Raw genomic sequence first — 23,528 nt, 5'->3', positions numbered from 1 at the left:
CATGCACCTAGACTGACTCTTATTTATCCAATCCTGATAGGAGTGCCGTCTACAGAACACTGGATTTGATTCTAGATTGTGTCCAGATTGGTTATTGATAGTCTGGACAGTTAAACTTTTTTTTTTTTTTTTTTTTTTTTGAGAAGTGGATCCAAACCATATATGCAGTTACATTCCTTCAATCGGATTTGTCTTAGTCCAGGTGCTCTCAAAGCGACTGTCAAATCCAGAGTGATCTCCATCTCTCCTGCTTCCATGTACCACAGTTGTTACCACAGCAACCAGTACAAACAGGTGTGTGAAGTCTAGACAAACTGATCCTATTTACCTGCAGTCTGAACATAGCCTACATCTACATGGATTGATTAAACCTGATTGTGGATCAGTGAAAAGGAGAAGATGGTCATTTTTGACAAAAGAAATTTATTTTTTCCTTCCCTGTTACAATACACATCACCTTGTGTGGACATTTGGCATTTTATGCAGTTCATACATGTTTATAAGTGCAATTCCATGTGTTAAAACATTTTAACCAGTGTTAAAATCCATTACAGTACAAAATCTAATTTAGCAAACCACAAATGGTAGTCATTTTAATAACACCCAGATCCCAGAAAGATGTGCATCAGATTGTAAAAACCTCTCCATTAGCCACAAATTCAACCAAAGTTTAAATACTACTCCTCAGAATGTATAGAAAAAACTCTAAAGGCAAATTACAAATAGGCCTCAGTTGTTAAGGCTTAAAGTGGTTTCACTTCAACAGCAAGTATTAGGCTAAAATAACATTCAAAAATGTTTAAAAAATCAGCTAAATAAAGCTAGCTAACAACTCCACAACAAACCTGGCGGGACAGAGCTAAAACATGATGCTATGTAGCCTGCTGTTCATTAATGACAGATTTCTTATTGAAGCGTGAGCAAATTCCTGTAAACCTGTAAAACCCAGGGCACAGCAGAGTTAGCCTGAGCTCAGTGTATTAACACAGTGGCAAGTGAAGGCCTGAGATACATCATGTGAAACATCAACACACAAGTTATGTGGAACAATACTTAATAATAGTTTGAAGACGAAGGTGTTTAACTGTGTGAATGGATCAGTTCATGGGGAACGGCAGAACTTTCTGTGGTCAAATGAGCTAGATCTGTAACAAAAGTGCTCAACACCATGGCTGTGTCCCAATTGTCTACTACACACTACTATTATAGGGTATATTTGCAGGATTGGCAGGTTAGTACACAAAATACTAACATACTACATCCCTACTAAGAGGAAGTGATGAAGATTTCCAGCCACCATTATCTACCTTTTTTTCGAATAGCTGTTAAAAACTTGAGTAGCTCCTCCCTTACGTTTCGCACTGCATTATAGGATAACGACCGGAAACCGACTGGTTCCGAGGATGTATCTTGGATATTTGAGTATATTCAACTTTGAAATACAAACTGTCTGTACTACGTACTTCATACTCAAAAACTAGTTAGTATCTGTAATTAGTACGCAATTGGGACGCAGCCTATGATGGGGATTTCCTAATATGCAGCCAAAACTAGACACAAGAGCTTCCAGGTACACATTCATGAAATATGGCTTAGTTTCCAGAAGTGTAGGCCACTGCTTTATTTTTCGCCATCAAAGAGAGCATGCAGTGCTGAAGCTTTTAAGGATTTGTGGTTTGTTCTGCAATGTTCAACGCTGTATAAACCAGCTAGAGGCACTATCAATAAACAAAAAGACACTCTCAAAAATAAAGGTGCTACAAAGGGTTCTTTGAGCAATACCTCAGAGAAAGCACTGGTGAAGAAGCAGAGTGCAAGGACCCTTTTACATTGCCTTCTTTAAACCCTTAAAAGGTTCTTCTCACATATATCCCTAAATAATGGTTCTTTATGCAACCCATTCAAAAAAGGTTCTTCTATGGCACCCTTTGTAGCACCTTCACTTTTCTTTTCTCTTTTTTGTTTTTTGCAGCTGGGCAGTTTATCATTGGCAAATTTAACTGCAAGCAGGCCATTTAAAGCTATGGGCCGTAACGTTCAGGCTCATGGCACAAACTACACGGGTTCTGTGTATTCTCAGTAAAAATGGGACACTGTTGAAATAAAGGTCAACAAAAAAAACAACACACACACCGGAACAGTGTGAGCTAAGAGCAGTAACAATCTGCCCTTACATCAGCAGTTTCACAATGACTCATATTATATGTAGACACCATTTGTGCAATCGGTGCTCATCATCTCTAGGCTAGAACTTGGAAAAGAAAAAAAGGACAGAAAACAAACCATTCAACAGTTTTCAATCAGAAAGGCTGTCTTTCTCCAAACAAATGCAAAGAATAATTCCAACCAATCAACATCAAGGAGTGCCAGGGCCAGTCAACGCACAGGAGCTCTCATTGGCTGCTCTATCAGGCTCCTCCCTTGCTCTGCGTCATGTGATCAGACCCTTGAATTGTCCCTTTTCTCTTCAATTCTGTCAGTAGGAGGCTGGAGGCTGGTAGTCACTGTCCCCCATTGGCTCCTGCTTGGATATGAAGGGAGGCTGCTGGTAGATGTCTGGACGGCTGGGGGGAAAGGAGGGGTATGCGGACGTGGGGTAAGATGAGGTATGATCGGGAGGAACATACGATGTGGGGTACGGTGAGGTGTGCTCCGGAGGGGATTCGCTGTAGTTCTGGGCGACCTCCGCTACGCCTTGGCGAAATCTCATCAGGGCCAAATACGTCAGTGCACCCTGTCAAAGAAATAAGCCATATTTACTTAAACAGCTCTCCTTCAAATGTTAGGTATACTCAACTTTGACAAAGTTGTCTACACTACATACTTCACACTCAACAACTAGTTAGTATTAGTAATTAGCACGTAATTGGGGGTGCAGCCTATGGTGGAGATTTCCGCCATTATTAATATGCAGCTAATTAAGCTATTAATTTTAGCTATTAATTAAGCTATCTGCAGTTTGTTCTGCAATGTTCTTAAAAAAAAAAAAAAAACAACTTTCCAAATACGAGACTTGAATTACTAATACAGTAATCTGATCAGTACCAGCTGGCAGAGTTTCGCAATGACCTCCATGTGAATCCCATGCCAAACAACAAGGCAATAAATTTCAGCCTAGGCAAACATTATGCAATGTTATACACTGATCATCCCAAGAGTGTAAAACTGGGTAAGGACATGTCCCTACCAATATTCAGAGAATACTAAATTGTTCCTAGAAATAATTTTGCAGCGGCCTAGTCAACATATTTGGTTCACAAGCAGTTAACAGATCTCATTCTCTCCTACAAGCCCCTCTCCCAAACCCACATTGCTAACAAGACAAGGTTTTGCCGTTGCCATGTAAAAGGCTGTGATTGTAAGAAGCGCCAAAGCTCTGCCAACTAGATGTGCACATATGCTGAGTGAGAGGGACACCACCCGACAGTGAGGGACAGGACATTTTATTATTAAATGAGAAACGATTCCATACACTGTTACACAAAACTGGTGGCAATCCTAAAAGTTTGTGTGTGTGTTTAGCAATCAGCCTAATCTGGTGATATGCTCAGTCAGGATGGCAGCCAACAACAGAAAGGTGAACGTTAGGAGCTACTTTGCAATAAGTCAAAGTGTAGGTCAAGTGAAGTGTAGTAGCTCAGACAGAAGAGAGGCAGACCTCTAAAGGTGTCCTGTGTTATCGGACACAAAGCCGTTAGCAGCAGACCTTGTAAGTCATGTAAGCTGCGAGGTGGGACCCTCATGAGCATCAATGGGCCTTAGGTGGCCGAGATCCTTATGTTTGGCCATTTTACCTGCCTAAAACACATCGCCATCATGAACTGACTGTTTACAGCTGCCTAGTATATCCACCCCTTGATGCCACTTTAGATGAAGATAATCAACATGTTTCACTTCACCTGTCACTGGTGCTAATGTTATGGCTGGTCGTGTATAGTGGTGGTTTGTGGGACAAAAATCTGTCCATGTGTCGAGATTTATTGCTACATGGAGCTTATCGCTAAAGTAACTGTCGGTTAAACATTAGCTGAAAAGGATAGCTGCAGGATTTGCAAAGTTTATCTCTTCTATCATCTGGGTTTGAGATGAAGCGCTGAAGATCAGAATTTCAGATTTGTTACTGAACTTAGAACCCGGCACCTTTTATTTAAACCCATATTTTCTGGAACCAGTATTGGAAATTGTGATAGACAGGTGTCTCCTGTTTTTCAGGTGTGCCCTGTTAGACGGACTGTTTAAATATTGCATCGCTCTCCATATATACACTTGGTGTCAGCCCTGGGTTTCACTGTGAAGACTGCATTTGTTTTTAAAAATGATAAACCAAGATGAAAACCAGAGAGTTGTCTACAGGAGAGAAGCAAGCTATTCTGAAGCTGAGAAAAGAGGGATCATGAAAGAGGGAAGATCATTCAGAAAGAAAACAACCAGCCACTAAACAGGTCAGCCAATGACAAACACCAACAACCGCAGCGGATGACAAATGTTGCTAAAGCTATGAAGAACACACCAAAAACAGCAGTCAGGCAGTATTACAAAGCACCTCCTGAAGAAGGCCAAACCACTCTTCAGCAGTAAGAATCAGATTGAGGCCAGACTTGCTTAGAAATACAGAGATGAGCGACAAAAGTGCAAGAGCAAAAAACTGAGCTCACTAGTCAAGCATGGTGGAGGTAGGGTAATGGCCATGGTATGGCGTACAGTATTAAATGAATAAATAAAATCATTGATTTACCATTTTGCATTACCACAATCTCAAAATATATAAATGTGCACTGTGAAAAAAGAAAGTCTGATTTTGCGCATCTCAGTCATTGAATTACATATTTTGGTAACTGGCTGAAATTCTACTTATAGAATAAACAGATTATCTCAAGTCAAAGTGACCAGAAGTAACGGTGGTAGGAAGTCAGTCTACACAACAGAACACCTATGACCTTGTGTTTTGTCCATAAACAAAGTCCTGGATAGCACTGTGTGAGTGACCTCTCCCAAAAAAAAGAAAAGAAAAAAGAAACACCTACTATAAACTGCTGAGGTAGTGTGTGTGACCGATCTTCTGGCCCTACTGAAAAGCAAAGGACACTTACCCATGTGGCGATGGAGAAGAAGGAGAAGGCAATGATGGCGTGTACAGCATCAGTAACAATGCCCACAGTGTCAGTTGTGTTTGCCCACTGATTAGCCAAGAGGCAAAAGCACACAAACCACAGGAACGTCCAGGCCGCTGTTCCAAAGAGAGAGAGAGAGAGAGAGAGAGAGAGAATTTTTTATTCTTTATTATCATGAACATATTCATCTTGTTCCTGTACCTTTGAGAGATTATAGTCAGAGAGTGCAGAGGACATGCTTAGCACATGCATTTCTGGACAAGCTTTGGGATCCAGAACCATCATTAATAGTGACAGAAGCATGTGGACCGAGACTGTAGAGGAATACTACAGGATTTTACACAAATATGACTCAGGTTATGCAGTGTTCCACAGTTCTCAGGAGAGCTGTCCTGCCCAGAGTCACCAGAGTTACATAGGTGAAGGTAGCAGCAGGATGAACCAAGTGTGGCAACGATAGAGACGCTATTCTTTTAGTACAGGTCAGTGGAGCTTCACAATGATTTTGATGCTGGTATTTTAAGGGTAAAAAGGGGGGGGGGGGGAGCACAATGGGCCGTCGCTGGTGTTTGCGAGATGGGCATCAAAGCCGAATGCCCGTGATGTTGCATCAGCGGAAGAAAATGAGCGGCTTGACCCTCACTAGAGAGTACGTACAGGTTGGGTAATTGGTGGTCAAATTGGAGAGAAAACGGGGGATTAGATACAATATATACATTTATATAAAAATACAAAGTGTTGCTTTGAATGACATATTAAATATACCTTTTTGCCTTAATAAAAGAAATAAGACTAACAATCAGCGCTGTAAGAAAATCAATCAATGTATGTGTTTGAAGCCCAGACCATTAGTGTTGTATTCAGATCCCACTGTTCTGAATACATGAAAAGTCAACTTTTCTTTGACTCAGATTCACGTATTGCATTTTTTTTTTCATACCATGGCAGTTTTCCTAAAATTGGATTTAAAGAGTGTGCAATATATCACCTTGCTTACAGTATTGCAATATATTGAATCTTAGCCCCTGTATCGAGATTCACATCATATCGCATTGCCAGGTTCTTGCCAATACAAAGCCCCATCAAACACTTATCTGATTCATTTTCCTAATTCTACGTTGCTCAGATTTGGGTTCTCTGTGGATTTCAATGTATGTACCAATAAAGCTGGTATTTTATCTGATGACCAAATGTCCACACAATGACCATCTTTAATCCCTGCTCTTGAACATTCAGCACTATTGTCAGTTTCTGGAGGAAGCTGAAACTGGCAAACTAATGGTTTCAAATGGTTTCTCTGATTTCCTCAGAATCATGAGACCCAATTCAGTTACTGCAACAGTAGACTCTTTTGTGAGGCACTACATACTCTACACCCCACTGAGTCTTTACTTACAACTTAGCCTACTCTAGCCATATTCCAATGCTATTTACACGTACCTGAGAACACCAGGTCGGCCGTCACTACGCGCTTCCTTTCTTGGGCGTTACTCATCATGGGGAGATAAACGTCGGTCATAAGGAAGCCCACGCAGGCGAGGAAGCCGATGATCCCGATGCCCACTCCATAGTGGCATGCTCCATCGTTTTTGTTGAACACACACACCACATTAGGCTGATCTCGGGGATTCACATACCCTTCCGCTGTAATGGTGGCGAAAACCACAATGGAAAACACCTAGAATGGACAGGCAGGGGGTTCGAAAGAGGGAAGAGGGAAGTGAGAAGTTAAAACAGGCTTCATATCAAATCACTGGAGACAAGCTATGAAAATAAGACACTGTTTTAGGGTAGGTTTGAGATAAACTCATGACCAAAGTACATGCAAGGGTGGAGGGCAAAGCGTATTTTTCTGGATTTACGACTATTTTAGACTGGTTATCCAAAACCAGTGACAAACAACATGGCCATATTTGCACTGTAAACAACACGACTTCTGGGTTTATCACTATCTGAGTTGGTACGTTTTGACACAATGCACCATTTTACATTAAACCAATCTGAATATTTTAACTGTACAGACATTTGGAAATGTTGGTCAAATTCTACTTTAAAAACAACACAGATTATCCCAGGTCAACGCGTTCAGAAGTGACGGTAGGCTTCATTGTTCTTGGTAGGAATGCAGTCTACACAACAGAACACCCATGAGCTTGTTTTGTCCATAAACAAGTCCAAAATAGCACTGCCTGAGCAACCCCTCCAAAAACAAACCCCCCATTCATAAACCATAACTCTATTCCCTGCCCACAGGGTTAGTTAAAATCTAACAGGTTAAAGTCTGTTTGGGCGGAACAGTACTAAGGTACTAAATTTGAGGTTTTTGCAATAAAACAAATTAAATAAAATAAAAAAAGACCTTGATTCGATTATAATTTCTGAAATGAGTTTAGAGAGATAATAAATATTACGATTAAACTGCTACGTATCAGGACTGCAATCTATCTTCCAAGATTAAAAACGCATTAGCAAACCCTTCATGTGATTACGTTAAAGCGGACTACTACTGCTACTACTACTACTGTTAGAAAATTTCAGCATAACTACACTTTTAAAAACTGTTAAGTAAAATAGGGATGTTCAGGGCCCATGCAGGGATATTTTAATGTATTTGGTCTCTGCTATTTTAATCCAAATCCAGTTCTGAGTCTTTGGTGTCCTTCTGGTGTCCTTCTGGTGTCCTTCTTGCACCATTTATAGACAGTACCACCCAGATGACTGCAGCAGTGCGGACGTTCTCAGACTCTCAACTCCTTTATTAACTTTCTATTTTACAGTGGACCATGAAAACAGACCATAATATCTCTGTTTATAAACCAGCACTGAAGAACCCCTTCAGAATGGAGTGGAGGCTAACGCTAATGCTAACACACACTAGCTACAGAAACCCAAATCACACACAGCACATTCACCCACTATAAACCAGTTATTACACACCAGTAGACCAACAACCACAGATACCAGTCCAGAGTGTGAACCACTACACACACACACACACACACACACACACACACACACACACACACACACACACACACACACACACACAGGAAGTGATCAGACTGCAGTGTTATAAAGGAGCTGGGAGCTGATTGGTCAGGGAGGAGAGTCAGACTGGATTATAGGATAATAAACAGAGGCTGCCGTAAGGCAAAATAGCAGCCAAAGAAAACAAGGCCTATATTTAATATCCTTTTATGTGTCACTATCTTGCCGAGATCACTGCATCATCACTGTAAAGAGGCGGCACGTTATATAAAATAAACCATTTCACACCAAACCCCACTCTGAGCGACCTTGTTTACATCTCAGTGATTAAACCACTTCATTGACCTGCTTTATTTTTGGCCCAAATGATGTGTTTGTTGGTTCTTGTTGAATGCCTCTATCTGTCTAAAAAACCCACAGAACGTCTGTGATTACCCAGTACAACATTCAGTGATTGGGTAGAGTCGTATTTGCATATTGCAGACGGCTGTGAAGTCAGTATTGTGAAGGCTGGCGTTGAGATAATCACTGAAGAATGATACACCAGCCAGCTGTCCAATTAACACCCCCTGCCTAATATCGTGAAGGCCCACTGTCTCGCTCGAGGCATGGACTCCACAAGTCCTCTGAAGGTGACCTGTGGTATCTAGCATCAAGACATTAGGTGGGGCCTCCATGGACTGAATCAATGAGCCTTGGGCGCCCATGAACCCGTCACCGGTTCGCTGGTTGACCTTGCTTGGTGCACTTTTGGTAGGTACTGACTTGGGTCACTGCTTGATGATATTTAGCCATAATCCTGTCTCAGATTCTTTCGCTGTTCACTTGCTGCCTAATACAATGTGTAGATTCAGTTCATCAAGATCATCCATTCCACACAGTCAGTATCTGTGTATACTGTACAGCCCTAATGTTATCTGGAGAAGAGGCTGCAGAACCAAACACAAAGCCATTGTACAATACTGTACATGTTCAGCAGTGTTCTTCATTTCCAAGCCAAGCCTGAGAGCCAACAGCTGCAAGGCAACCACGATAATTAGACAAACAAATGCAAAGAGAAATGAAAGCACACAGGAGGGAGACGTCACTAGGCAGATGGGACAGGCAGCGCGGGAGACCAATGAAGCGAGCGGCATGTTTTGTTTCCTCCCAAGATCGTTTTCCATTGATCAGCAACCAGCCGCAGCAAGAGGAACCACAACACCGGTCCAGCACCCACAGTCACACTGTAGTGAGTACGGTTGGTGAGCAGGGGGGGGGGGCTTTTAGCAGTGACCACAGATCATCTCATGTTACCTCCCAGCTGCTGTGTTTATATTTTCACCACCTGGCTGGACAGGAGAAGGGGTGGCAGAGGGGACACTCTGTCCTTGCCCCAAGTATTTACACACTATTGCATTAGTGCAGCAGCTCACGCTATTCACCTGACTGCCCGAATCCATTACCTGAGAGAGCCTCGGAAGATGCATGAACGTGAAGATGCATGTTGGTGGTGTGTTCAAGCTCATAAGCTCATAAGGGACTAGAAACCAAGTCAACAGGTGGGAAAACCTCGGTGGAAGCAAGATCACGAGGGCCTTGACCCTGATTCCCCTGAATGTCAGCAGGCGAAAGTCTATGAAAGCATAATTTCACCACATGTCCAGGTTTTTAAGGACTTTCCAATCTTAATCACAGGGTTTTGTGGAAAATCCCTCTAAAAGAGGAACACATTCTTTGCACGTCAGTCAGCAACAGGATTTTGGGGGCAGCAGCCGAACAACTGGCCTGTGCACATGTTCTGCCCCAAACCAAAAGGTGCAACAAGGCCAGATTAAATAAAACCAGATATAAGGTCACATCCTCTTTTTAATATCACTTCTTGGTCGCTGTTCCTCTTCAGGAGTCGTCTGACTGTACACAGTGTTTACAGGACAGGGATGGTCATATGCTGGACCCCTCAGGACTGCTCCACGTGACTCTGGATGACGTGTTGCGTGTCCTACAGAGCCCACACGGCTTCTCCCCTTTCCAGTGTTGTTGTTGTTGTTGGTTCCTTTGCACAACTGAGGGCATAAAACCATTTAACCAGCATAAAAATGATCTTCCCTATTTAAACTGAGATCACACACTACAGACATGAGGGACCTCCTTTATATGACGTCTTTTCGGCCTATCTAGGTTGGCTAGCTAGCTGCCCTGGCTGCAGGCTTTCCGGGAGCATAACTTCACCAAAACAACAACAAACTGCGGAAGAAACACAACCAGCCTGAAGAGCTCTGGCCAAAGTTTTTAAAAGTAGTCAAAGCCCCTAAAAAGGTCAACGGTGTCGTTCTCCAGCGCTTCGTCACTTGATAAAATGTCAGCCGTCGTCACTTACCCAACTAAGTACTCGGAGCACCGTCTGCGGCTGCTTGACCAGCTTCATGAAGTCGAAGCTGCCGCCGGCCAAAGAGGCGCCGTACACGCTGGTCTCAGCGGACTCCATCTTCACTCACACGGCCAAGTCGCAGGACTTCTTCCCCGGGTCCACACAGCTGAAGCTCCTGACAGAGAAAACGGCGCAGGGTGGTTTTGTTTCGTTCGTGAGCGAGTCGTTCTTATGAACCGGCTCTTTTGAACAAAGCGTGCGAACCGATTCACCACCGAGTCGAATCGAGCAATGCAAGATAAAAAAAACGAATAATTACAATAATCATATTTTAACATCGTTTTTAAAATGATATAATTAAAAAGGAATATTTTTTACATTTAATAATCACATTTTAATATCATTTTTAAAATTATATAATTAAAAAGGAATATTTTTACATTTAATAATCACATTTTAATATCATTTTTAAAATTATATAATTAAAAAGGAATATTTTTACATTTAATAATCACATTTTAATATCGTTTTTAAAATTATATAATTAAAAAGGAATATTTTTACATTTAATAATCACATTTTAATATCATTTTTAAAATTATATAATTAAAAAGGAATATTTTTTACATTTAATAATCACATTTTAATATCATTTTTAAAATTATATAATTAAAAAGGAATATTTTTTACATTTAATAATCACATTTTAATATCATTTTTTATATAGCTATATAACATCATCAGAAAGTTTTATGAAATATTTGAACTCAGACACCAGTATTATCTGTTCTTATATTGTCTGTAAGTGGAGGAGATGATGGAGATACTGTACGTCTAACCGCTTTATAAAATGAATCTTGAACCGATTCACTGAAACAGGCGAATCAAATGAATCTGTTTGGTAAACCGAAAGGTTCTTCTGGGGAGTTTCCTGTAAGTGCTGGGGGAACTTTCCGTTTCAGTACGTAAATGAAGGCTAATAAAAGACACAAAGGGACTCATTCTGAATGATTAGCTTGATTTGCTTCATTTTAGATTCAAACTCCCCTCAGTTACTCCCAACCTGCCAGACTCCCTCCTTTACTCCCACAGTCACTCCCACCCCCCACTCCCACCACAGTATCTCCATACCCTCCTCGCTCCTCCAGTTATTCCCATCCTTTCAGTCACTCCCTTACTAACCACCTCCCTCATTCACTCCTTCACTCCTTTAGACCCTTCCCACCTCCTTCACTCTTCAAGTCACTCCCTACCTCCCTCACTCCCTTAGTCGCTCCCATACAAAAACAAACATTGGAAACCATAATCTTTTATTACAGGAAAAATATAACAATGAAAAAGCACGACTCAAAACCTTCCTTCCACTTAAATTCAATACATTTTTTCTTGGAACAATTTGACCATTTTCTTAAAACACTTTAAAACCAGTAAAAAGGCAGTAAAAAAGCAGAATAGCCTGATGCAGAAGAATGCAAGACCTTCATATAGTTCACCACGACAGACTGGTCAGAAAAAAAAAGGATTGTTTGAAAAAAATTGGATGTTTATTTGACTGATATTACTTCCAACTGACATTTGATGACTCATGTATAGAGCTCCAGGAGAGCAGGGTGTTTAGATGATGCTGGACTTCTGCGGCCTAAAGTAACAGTCTTTTATTCATTGTACTGCATTCAGAGCCCTGCAGAAATAATCACTATATTTCTCTGTAATGTTGATCCAAGTGCATCAGCAGATCTGTACATGAAACATATCAGATATCCAATATCAGCCCACAAATTCCATTTCAGTGCATCCTGATTATTATTAGAGATAAAGAAAATTCAGTTCTGGAAAAAAAAAACATCCCAGGATTTTTTGCAGCTCAGCTGCCCAAGCAATTGGAACAAATTCCTGAGGCAGAGCTTTTATTTTCTGGACCTGTATTTTCCGTCTCTGATTATTATGCCATTAACAATGCCTGTGTTGTGTGTGTTGGTCTATTCATCTTGTACATTAGTTTCTTCCCCCTGTTCTCTAGGTTCTTCTCCCTGTACTACAGGATCTTCCTCTTGTACTCCAGGTTCTTCTTTTTGTTCTTCAGGATCTTCTTCTTGTACTCCAGGTTCTTCCTCTTGTACTCCAGGTTCTTCTTCTTGTTCTCCAGGTTCTTCTCCCTGTACTCCAGGTTTCTCCTCTTGTACTCCAGGATCTTCTTCTTGTACTCCAGGATCTTCCTCTTGTACTCCAGGTTCTTCTTCTTGTACTCCAGGTTCTTCTTCTTGTACTCCAGGATCTTCTTCTTGTACTCCAGGATCTTCCTCTTGTACTCCAGGTTCTTCTTCTTGTACTCCAGGATCTTCTTCTTGTACTCCAGGTTCCTCCTCTTGTACTCCAGGGTCTTCTTCTTGTACTCCAGGATCTTCTTCTTGTACTCCAGGTTCTTCTTCTTGTACTCCAGGATCTTCTTCTTGTACTTTAGGACCTTCTTCTTGTACTCCAGGATCTTCCTCTTGTACTCCAGGATCTTCTTCTTGTACTCCAGGATCTTCCTCTTGTTCTCCAGGTTCTTCTCCCTGTACTCCAGGTTTCTCTTCTTGTACTCCAGGATCTTCTTCTTGTACTCCAGGATCTTCCTCTTGTACTCCAGGTTCTTCTTCTTGTACTTCAGGATCTTCTTCTTGTACTCCAGGTTCCTCCTCTTGTACTCCAGGGTCTTCTTCTTGTACTCCAGGATCTTCTTCTTGTACTCCAGGTTTTTCTTCTTGTACTCCAGGATCTTCTTCTTGTACTTCAGGACCTTCTTCTTGTACTCCAGGATCTTCCTCTTTTACTCCAGGATCTTCTTCTTGTACTCCAGGATCTTCTTCTTGTACTCCAGGATCTTCCTCTTGTACTCCAGGTTCTTCTTCTTGTACTTCAGGATCTTCTTCTTGTACTCCAGGTTCCTCCTCTTGTACTCCAGGGTCTTCTTCTTGTACTCCAGGATCTTCTTCTTGTACTCCAGGGTCTTCTTCTTGTACTCCAGGTTCTTTTTCTTGTACTCCAGGTTCTTCTTCTTGTACTCCAGGATCTTCTTCTTGTACTTCAGGACCTTCCTCTTGTACTCCAGGTTCCTCTTCTTGTACTCCAGGTTCCTCCTCTTGTACTCCAGGATCTTCTTCTTGTACTTCAGGATCTTCTCCCTGTACTTCAGGTTCTTCTTTTTGTACTCCAGGTTCTTCTTCTTGCACTCCAGGTTCCTCCTCTTGTACTCCAGGTTCTTCTTTTTGTACTCCAGGTTCTTCTTCATGCACTCCAGGTTCCTCCTCTTGTACTCCAGGTTCGTCTTCCTGTACTCTATGTTCCTCCTCTTGCACTTCAGGTTCTTCTCCCTGTAGTCCAGACATCTTCTCCTGTACTCCAGGTTCTTCTTCTTTTACTCTGAGTTCTTCTCCCTGTAGTCCAGACATCTCCTTCTGTTCTCCAATTTCTTCTTCCTGTTCACTAGTTTCTTCCTCCTGTTCTCCCTCACTGTTTTCATCCTCCTCTTCATCCTGCAAAGCAAACCAACATTATTACCACCTGTCTCAGGCCACATATTTATGGCCTGCTTTGACAGAAGAACTGAATTCAGAGTGTGAGTGTGAGAACTGGCAGAGTTTGAACAATACTGATGTTCTTGAACTGTGTGGAAGGACTGGAATCTTTTGAATGTTTTTGGAATGCTGATGCTGTTCCACAAGGGAACACCGAAGTCTTTGTGTGAAGCACAGTACCTCATCAGAGTCTTCTATCCTGGAGGCTTCTACAACGTCCTGATCTTCTTCAAATGCATCTACAGCCTACACAAGGAAAACACTGACTGTTAGTCACACTTCCAGTTTTTCCACCAAATGTATTCGAAATGTATAACAAAGACCATATGACATTATTTTTTTTTATCTTTATGTTTCTTTTATCTGTATCTTTCACTTTCAGGGGTGGGTGTTTTCCTCTGTTCGTCTAGAAAAAGTGTCCTTTAGTGGTGGCTTAAAGCGTGAATTATACTGAATCCTGACTGTAGGGGGAGCCAAGGATCAAGAAATGGCCATTTTCCATAGTGTTGCTTTAACCCCTAGATGTACCTTTGCCCATGTTGCCCACAGATGACAGTGTGGTATATGATTTTTCACTGTTTGATAGCTACATTAGTCAATAGTTCCAATGCAGACTAGTCAGACTTCAGACACGTTGATGCAGTATGATCCATGCAAGGGGCAGATTGTTTACCAAACCCTTCCTTTAATACCAAAAGCTTTGACAAAATGGGTCCTCACCATTCCCTCCTCATCAAATTCATCCTCATATTCAACAATGTCGGTTATGTTACTCATCTGCAAGTCTTCTTTGAGACTAAAAAGAAAAAGACAAATATCCTGAGGGTGATAGTGGTCAAGAAATCTCCTGGAGAAGGCCCTAGAATGGAATCTAATCTAATTACAGTCTAGTTTTAAATAAACCTCATAAACTTACTCTCTGTATTTGCTGGTTGTCCTCTTTCCTGGTGGGAATCAGGTAATACCAGAGGAATTAGGCACTAAAAATAAATTACTACAGGACACAGACATGTAACGATTCTGCAAATAATACATATACACGTTTATGAATGGAAACATCATGAATGCTAAACTGATATGCATCATTGATATACTCACGTAATACCAGCCCATAAAGGCAACAGGCAGTCACAGCGACCACCACCACGAAGAAACAGGTGAAGATGACCGCCACCACCTTCACTGGAACTTTGTTCATCACTAAAGCAGGAAAACAGTGGAGTGACCTACTCTTCTTTAATAAAGAACATACTATTGGTTTTATAGCTGTTCTATAGATTGTGGCCTATATTTTTAGACCCTCTCCAATTACGTAATTTAGAAAAATGATTATTTGAGATTCGTCATCTTTTACTGAGAGTGTGTTTTCTGCTCTATAAAGTGAGAACCCTGAACTTAAAGGAGTACTCCAACATTTTTTTAGCATGTCATTTTTTTAGCAGCATATATATTTGTTTACCATCAACAATCACTTTGACACACTGGGCCATGGCTGCATTGCCCTTACACCATGCAAAATATGCAACACAGTAATGAAGTCCTATTTATTAGGTTACAGTGGTCCCAGCCGACATGGTCATGTGGGATATACATGGGTGGAGCGTGGACTAGGTGGATTCAGTGAACCCAGTTGGGCCCTATTGTTAGAGCCCACCTTAATCTCACATGGGTCCCATCTAGGCCCCATATATGCAGTGTACAACCCAGATAGCACCCAAGTTTAACTTCTCCTGGTACCATCATTCATATGTGACCAAAATGGACCTGAGGGCTAAACTTTCTGGTTCCCAGTTGGGCTACCCACACAGATCTACCACTGGGTGGCACCACATGCACGTCTAGCACGTTAAGCGTGGCAAAAGTGCTTTGGCATGAAATTTACTGTCAAGCTGGAAGGTTTGTGTGACGGTATAATTTTCATAAATCATTAATGTCACATGCAATTATGGAAAAGAGCAGTAGTGCCAGATAGCATGCAATAAGATAAAGTATTTTTATGAGCCATATCGTCCTTGTAGTACTTTTTCTTGGAAAAGACAATCTAACAGAAATGGAAAATAATTAGAAACGCGGTATTTATTAAAAGAACACGCTTGTAAACTCTGTAAATCTGTATTGCATTATAAATTATTATAAAAAAGTTATTTTTTCTTTCCTTTTTTTTTTTTTTTAGTATTGAATTTTCTTGTTGAAAAAAACTGGTCCAAACCATGTCCCTGGTTTTCAGTCCTGGTTCAGGAGTAATTTTGAGTTCCAAGTACAGAACTTCTGCTGAAATTCCCCACAGGTTGTATTTCTGCTTGGGAAGTCTGGAGAGCCTCACCTACCCAGAGTTACATATCCAATATGGCCGCACCGTACATCAACAGTAGTAAAAACAGTAGCTAGTTTTCTACAGTCCATTAGCACTTCTATTAGACATATATTTTTATGTCTGATTAAATCAGCCAGACATTCAGTGCTGTCCATCTTCTATCTGTGTTCTCATGGTATTTAAATACAGCATATTGCTAACTTGGGGCATAAAAAGTGGAACATTTTGGTAAGATTCACCATAAAACACCAGTAAAGGATTGTCAAACCAGTTGGGGTAAACTCAGAATGCATAACTGGAGCACGGTCAACTCGGGTGTCGGTCAACTCATAATTCATACAGTGGACATCTTTCAGTCTCCCATGCTACCAATGCACCTGATAATAACACTGCACTAATTAATATGCCATTCAAGAGTGAAAAGACATTAAAAAATGGAGACTCAAGGACCAGATTTAGGAGCCATGGCCTTTAACCACCCAGGCAAAATGAGTGCTTGGCCTTGCACTAATAATAGAGATAAATGACTCATACTAAACATGTAAAATTAGGCTTAATCTATGCCTTAGTCAGATTTAATTGATTTTGCACCCTCTGCATCCATGCAGACATACACAGGCCTCACACAAGCCCACACATAGTCAGTTACCTTTCTTACTGATCAGGACTTTCTGACTCCGAAGTGTCATGGTGTTGTCGAATTCGTTGGCTGCCTCACAGTGGTAGATGCCAGCAGCTTCCGGGGCCAAAATGAATGCCAAGACTGCGTCATTAGGCTTGAGCAAAAAGTAAAATAACCCTGGATTCTTTAGCATGGTGTTGTTGAGGAACCAGTAGAATTGTGGAAAGGTTCCTCTCTCTACACTGCATTGCAGCCAAATGCCTAAAACCTCAAAGTCATGCTCCACCATTTTCTGAATCTTCATTTCTACGGCACCTCCAACTGACTCTGTTTGGGTGACAAAGTGGAAAATGAACATTAAAGCAGCATTATGGAGATTTGGTATTTTTGCTCCTCCCTACAGCCAGGAAGCGCATCATGCCCTTTAAGGACATGCTTTTCTGGACAATCTGAGAGTTACAGAACTGTCTGTACAGGACTGAGGGGGCAAAGTGATATTGCTGGATTTTACACAAACATGACTCGGGTTATGCAGCATTACGCAGTTCTTGTGAACGATGTCCTGCCCACTTTTCAAAGGTTACTTAGAGCAGTAATCAAGAGCCTGGACTGGCAACGACATCAAGGAAACCTACACAATATTAAGCAGGTGGTTTTAAAGTTATGGCCGATTGGTGTATATGAGGCTGCAGCCAGTTCTATTCCCTTTTCAAGCACATGAATGCTGTCTGTGTATTTAGGTTCATTCTGCTACATGAATGCTTTTCCTGTGTGGTCAACATACCCACTGTGAGGTTGAGGGGTTTACTCTTCAGCATTCTGGTCCCATCGTTTGCCTGGCACTGCACCAAGCCCATGTCCTGGTCCAGATGAATTGGCACAGAGAATACAGTGCGTAGGCCTCGTTCACTAGCAACACTGGTATCGTTTTTGAGAAGGCTGAAGGTTATGGGTGGGGTTCCTTTGTCCAAATTGCACGTCACAAGGGCGCTGAAAATCCCCTTTCCATCTTTAACAACTGCAAATGAGATTTCTGGTTCTGACATAAGCTCTGCATCGGGCAGAATGGGAGATTGGCGAAAGAGCAAGACAAAAAAGAGCAAGAGAGAGAGAGAGAGCGAGCATTTCATTATATTGAATGCAGTATATATTTCACAATCCACACAAATACAAAATACAGTCTTATGCAAAGGATTATGCACAGTGTTTCTGATTCTCTAAGTGCAAAACTGCTAGACTTCAGCTCTGGATTATTCGGGAGAAGACCGTAACAGTGCATGTCCAGTGCGTGCTAATTTATCATTCGTAATTTCGCCTCCATTAATTTTTAATAGGTAGTAGCGAAAAATGGAGGGAGTGTGGGTAGGGGGCAATCAGGCAGAAGCAACAGTCTAACAGTATGTGCCTACACAGATACCAGGAAAGCATGCAAACTTGTCCAGTGTATTTGGAGCATGGCAGACTCTGCTCATCTCCAGTGTATGCTGTAGCTAATTTAATTTTGCTCATTTTTTAAATATATATTTATTTTGTATTTTTGTTTTATTACGTGTTTATTTCTGCCACTTTATACTACTTTACTCCCACACCCCACATTTCACTAGAAAAAACTGTGCTTTTTACTCACTAAAAGGTTATATATATATATTTTTTTTTATTATTATTATTTTTTATTCTACAACCTACATTTACAAGACAAATCTGTACCTTTTACTCAGTACACTTTTAGAAAAGTCTCATTACTTCAGCAGTTGAAATGAACTGTTTATAAATTGTGCAGTTTCTAATCAGGCAGCTACTCTTCAGAAAAGGCTTTAGGAGCACTGAAAAGGTAAAGGTGCACGTATTTGTCACAGTACAGCAAAATGTGTCCTCTGCATTTAACCCATCTGTGGAAGTGAACACACACACTAGTGAACTAGGGGCAGTTAGTACACACACACACAGGTGGGCAGCCAACTCCAGCGCAGCAGAGAAAGTAAAGGGCCTTGCTCAAGGGCCCAACAGTGGCAGCTTGCCAAGCCCAGGAACTGAACCCACAACCCTGTTATCAACAGCCCGGCGCTCTAACCGCTGAGCCACCACTGCCCACTGCACCACTGCTGTGAGGATTTGATTTCATTCAATGCCAACAGTGTTAGTGAAGTCAGGACGTTGGGTAATCACCACCCCACCTCATCCCTTATCCCAAATCATCCAAAAGTATTAAATGGAAAATCATCCATCATTCCAGAGAACACAGTTCTTCCGCTGCTCCAGAGCTCAATGCTGGGGGTCTTTATACCCCTCTTGCTTACTCTAGCTATTTGCACATTTGTGAGTAATGGGTGCATCTTAAAATAGCTGAATGCATTCATTAAAAGGGGTGTCCACGAACATTTGATCATATAGTTAAGCACATTAAAATCGTGAAAAATGTTAAATTCAGAAAATAAACAGGAATTATTGAAGGTCTTGTTTATAATTTTGTTTGTATTGTGTAGAAGATTTATTCACTTGTTTACAAATCAACAAAATGTGTCTTTTGACTCAGTGCTACGTTCTGCACAATAATAACATAATTTCCAGCAAAAGCTATAAATAGGTGTAATATATAAATGTAACAGATATTCAGGTTGAAGCAAAGGACTTTTCTCCACATTAATAAAACAGAAGCCTTCCATCAGCAGAGTTATACAGTACGTATGATCGAATATGAATATGATACTACCTTTAACACGCAGATTCTTGCTGATAGTGCTGCTGGAGATGAGAGTGCCATTGCTGTATTCGTTTGAAGCCACACAGCTGTATTCCCCACTGTCGTTGGTGGAGAGACTCGTAATGGTCAGTTCTCCATGGGAGCTGTTAAAGTGCAGCTCAATGGGCGCGACATTCAGGAACCAATCATACAAGATGTAACTCCCTATAACCACACTGCACCTTAGGGTCACATTGTCTCCCTCCCAGAATTCCTCAGAATCTGGGTCTAATGTGATACGTGCACCTTCTGCCTTTTCTGAAACACAATAAAACAAATGTGTTGAAAAAGAAAAAAACATTTAAAAACATTTAAAGACATTATTTCTCCCCTGTTTAGAAAAGTACAATATTTACTTGGTATAATTATTTATAAGGGATGATATCAGGAGTGACTGAATATTTCAGTGAGCTGTCTAGCTTCCTGTGTGTCCATCATAGTTAGGATGTTGGGGCTGGGGGGTTTCAAGTAGGCCTATGTTGTGAGATGGAGAGTTGGTCATATAGGCTGTTAAGGCTATTTATTGGTTTTATTGGTGTATTTTTTAATGGACATTATCATGCTGTAGCTGCATATTTAGAGAGATATTTCCACCCTCATACATACACACTGCCATGGTCCAACAACTTGGGCCTATTTGACCCCCCACTCCGGCCACGACATCGTAACTAAGGTTACCTGTGTGTCCCAGATGCTCTGGAAAATAAATAAAGTGTGAAAATGTAAGAGAACCCTTTAGAAAAACCTGGATTTCTGCACTTTACCATCTGGCAAATAAATATTAAATATTTGAATTCTATAGAAGTTCAGTCTTGGTCATATACACAGTCGTGACATAAATAAAATAGTGGCGTCAACTGATTCAAATATTTAATCAGGTTAATCATAACAATATTCTAACTATGTTAGCTACCACATTCTTGAATTTTTCTTATGATATCTCTGTTTAGTTTAATGAAATTTAGCCTCGAACATGGCGAAGCTCGAACACAAAAGCTTAAACAGAGAAAATGCTTCACCAAGAGATGAATAGATGATCTGTCATTGGGCTGGATTAAGCAAAGAGCTAAGAGAGGAGCAGCTGTGTGTGTGTGTGTAGGAGAATGAGAGATAGTTATGAGATTTAATCCATATTTCAGCATAAAGAAAGCGTAATCTACCCTCTGAGCTCAATAGTAGTGACACTCGCTAAATAAAAATGCTAATACGTCACTAGGCCCCGTAAAGAGAGAGACCTATGGGAGAAGGTTGGGGCTACACTGGGTAAGATGATAAATGTGCGCTAAGAAATATGAATGTGTTAAAGTTTGTAGATGAGTCGTTAATGTTGACAGCACTAAATGAAAACAAAAAAATTGTTGTTATGTTTCAATGGTTAAAAGATCCACCTACTGAAGAAGCATCCATATAAACTGACATGCAAATGTTAGGGAACCCCCTGTTCAGATTTTCTGTTACTGTGAATAATAAAGCGAGTAGAAGAGGAACTGATCTCCAAAAAGCATAAAGTTGATCTGTTCTCACCACTGTTCTCCTTCACTGCTTTAAGCTAAATTGCTCTTTCAGTAGTGAGCATCTGACTCCGAGCCTTTTGCTTTTGTGTTTTACTCACCAATAACTCTGAAGCGCAATGGGTCACTGTATGAGGGTTCGACCTCTGTGTTGTTGTGTCCGCTGGCTTTGCATATAAACCTTCCATCATGGGCAAGTCTGACTCTCAGAGGAAATGTGGCAGGCTCTCCAGCGTGGGCAGTGTACTCTCCAAAAGGCTTCACAAAATCACCTTCCTTAAAGAGCTCGTACAGAACCGACATGTTTAACGGGGGTTGGTCCACAATGCAGAGAAACTCTACAACCTTCTTTAAAATGCCATCAGAAGGTCCGGTGATCATGGGTTTCCCTAATATCTCACCGTCTGAAATAGGAAGAGACGCGGTGTCATACTTAAGCAACAGCCGAGGATGAATAAATAATAAATTGTTTGTAGAAATACATTCATAATAGATAGGGTTAGCTTTTAGCCTAGCACTGATATACGCTTCCCTGTCTGACACAGGAAAAGCCGTGATCATGAAGTCAGGTTCAGGTAGCAACCCGTTGTCTGCTGTCCAGTGTTACTGAGGGACAATTGTGCTAAACCTGTCTGCACTGTTATGCAGCAGTTTTGGTGTTTTGGATTTCCAGCCCTGTTTTTGGTTAAGCTGGATTTTCCTTTGAATGAGGAACAACAACGGTGTTTGGGGTAAGTGTTGTAAGTTAAACAGTGTGCATCTTTTGAAGAACAGAAGCTGGTTGCATTGGAGAAGATGTGGTCACTTACTTGTCATTTGCCATATGCCAGAAAAGCCTAGTGGAAAAAAGAAAGAACAGGCCATGAAACACAGGCACATAGAAGACTACTATTTCTAAACTTTATTCAGTATTTGTCTAAAGCCCAATATGGATGGGACTAGTTTTATATGGTGAGGTGGGGTGAAAAAATTTATTACCAGAGTTTCTCAGTGGTTTCAGTCACGCACCATGTCAGTCATTTTTATGGATTTTATGGATTGTCTTTTACCTTCTTTAACTTCTCTTTATACCAAAGTATTCTAGAGTCAAATGTGAGGCCATCTATCCAAAAGCTTAAGCTTGGTTGACATTGGGTCATGCAACAGGACAATGATCCCAAGCACACCAGAAAATGCACAACAGAATGGCTGGAAAAGAAAAGAATCAAGGCGCTGCAGGGGCCCAGTCAAAGTCCAAAGTCCAAAGCCCAACCCAACTGAAATGCTGTGGCGGTACCTTAGGAGAGCTGTGCATAAATTAATGCCCACCAATCCTCAATGAACTGAAGCAACAGTGTAAAGAAGATGTGGGCCTCCAGAACAATGTGAGAGACTTTACAGAAGTCTTACAGAAAACCATTACTTCAAACTATTGCTGCAGATGGTTCATGAAGCTATGAGTTAATGAGCTTCTCCATTTGTGTTAAATAAATAATGACACGTGGAATCTGCTATGTGTTGTACTCTAAAGACCAGATGTTTTTTATATGAAGTCCCGATACCTAAAAATTCAGTCAAATTCAAAGAGTGTGTTTTTTATGGAGTTTAGACCTTGTTAGATGTTCTGGACCTTGGCCTGGGTACATTTTCTTTAATTGAATTTTAATTAAATACACACACCACAGAAGAACTACTTTTAATAAATACCTTCTAGAAGGCTCTTCACACCTCCAAGGCTGCACATAAATGAGGATAGATTGGATAAGATAAACTAGATGCTAGATAGCAACTGGAAACACTGATCTTTCTCCAGGAGAGCTTTAGACATGGTTAAGCTAACACAGTCACACATGCTCTCAAAAGACTCTGGCACAGTATGCTCTTAAAAATAAAGGTGCTAGAAACACATACCTATGGTTCTTTATGGTTCTTCTACAGCTCAAAGAACCATTTGTGACTCCGTTATTTGTAAAAGTATTCTGAATAGAATAATAAAGAATTGTCTTTTTTACCCAGAAGAACCAGCAGAAGTTCAGAAGGAAACCTCATTTTGGTCATAATCCAGTTTGTGGCCTCTAAAATCTGATGTTTGTGTCCTCAAATATCAGACTGTTGATATCAGCAGAACGGGACCAGACCAGCAAACCGAATACATCTCGTTAAATCCTAAGATGCCGAACTCTAAATGGTGACAGTTGAACTTTTGAAGTTGAACAGTTGAGCCAGAAAACACACACGTGCATATGCACACTGAGAGAGACACACCTCATGCTGGGGAGAGCTGGATATGACACACCCTTTTTAGTCTCTCTCCACTTCACCATCTGCACTGGGCTGATAGGAGAGCTACTGTCCT

General features: G+C 41.0%; 2 protein-coding genes across 4 annotated transcripts; both read right to left on the bottom strand.

Moving 5' to 3' along the window:
• Nucleotides 1-403: 403 nt before the first annotated feature.
• Nucleotides 404-10,649, bottom strand: syngr2b (synaptogyrin 2b). The gene is made up of 4 exons (XM_072660593.1): nt 10,459-10,649; nt 6,552-6,789; nt 5,091-5,227; nt 404-2,734 (listed from the first exon to the last, which is right to left on the bottom strand). The coding sequence occupies exons 1-4, from the start codon at nt 10,564-10,566 to the stop codon at nt 2,477-2,479; spliced, it is 741 nt and encodes a 246-aa protein (XP_072516694.1). The 5' UTR covers nt 10,567-10,649; the 3' UTR covers nt 404-2,476.
• A 1,093-nt stretch (nt 10,650-11,742) lies between these two features.
• LOC140538444 (uncharacterized) lies at nt 11,743-23,344 on the bottom strand. 3 transcript variants are annotated; one of them, XM_072660967.1, is made up of 12 exons: nt 23,084-23,344; nt 22,003-22,029; nt 21,295-21,597; nt 20,361-20,378; nt 19,653-19,940; nt 17,727-17,993; nt 16,970-17,269; nt 15,105-15,206; nt 14,923-14,950; nt 14,727-14,802; nt 14,187-14,252; nt 11,743-13,964 (listed from the first exon to the last, which is right to left on the bottom strand). In XM_072660967.1, exons 2-12 carry the CDS (start codon nt 22,007-22,009, stop codon nt 12,429-12,431), a joined length of 2,991 nt encoding a protein of 996 aa, XP_072517068.1. In that variant the 5' UTR covers nt 22,010-22,029; nt 23,084-23,344; the 3' UTR covers nt 11,743-12,428. The 3 variants fall into 3 exon arrangements, with proteins under 3 accessions (XP_072517068.1, XP_072517066.1, XP_072517067.1); XM_072660965.1 differs by having other exon boundaries at nt 23,185-23,344; XM_072660966.1 differs by lacking the exon at nt 20,361-20,378 and having other exon boundaries at nt 23,185-23,344.
• Nucleotides 23,345-23,528: the final 184 nt, after the last annotated feature.

Source organism: Salminus brasiliensis, chromosome 17, assembly GCF_030463535.1.
Source record: "Salminus brasiliensis chromosome 17, fSalBra1.hap2, whole genome shotgun sequence".
In the NCBI taxonomy this organism is placed as follows: domain Eukaryota; kingdom Metazoa; phylum Chordata; class Actinopteri; order Characiformes; family Bryconidae; genus Salminus; species Salminus brasiliensis.
This window is presented reverse-complemented; position numbering and strand designations above follow the sequence as displayed.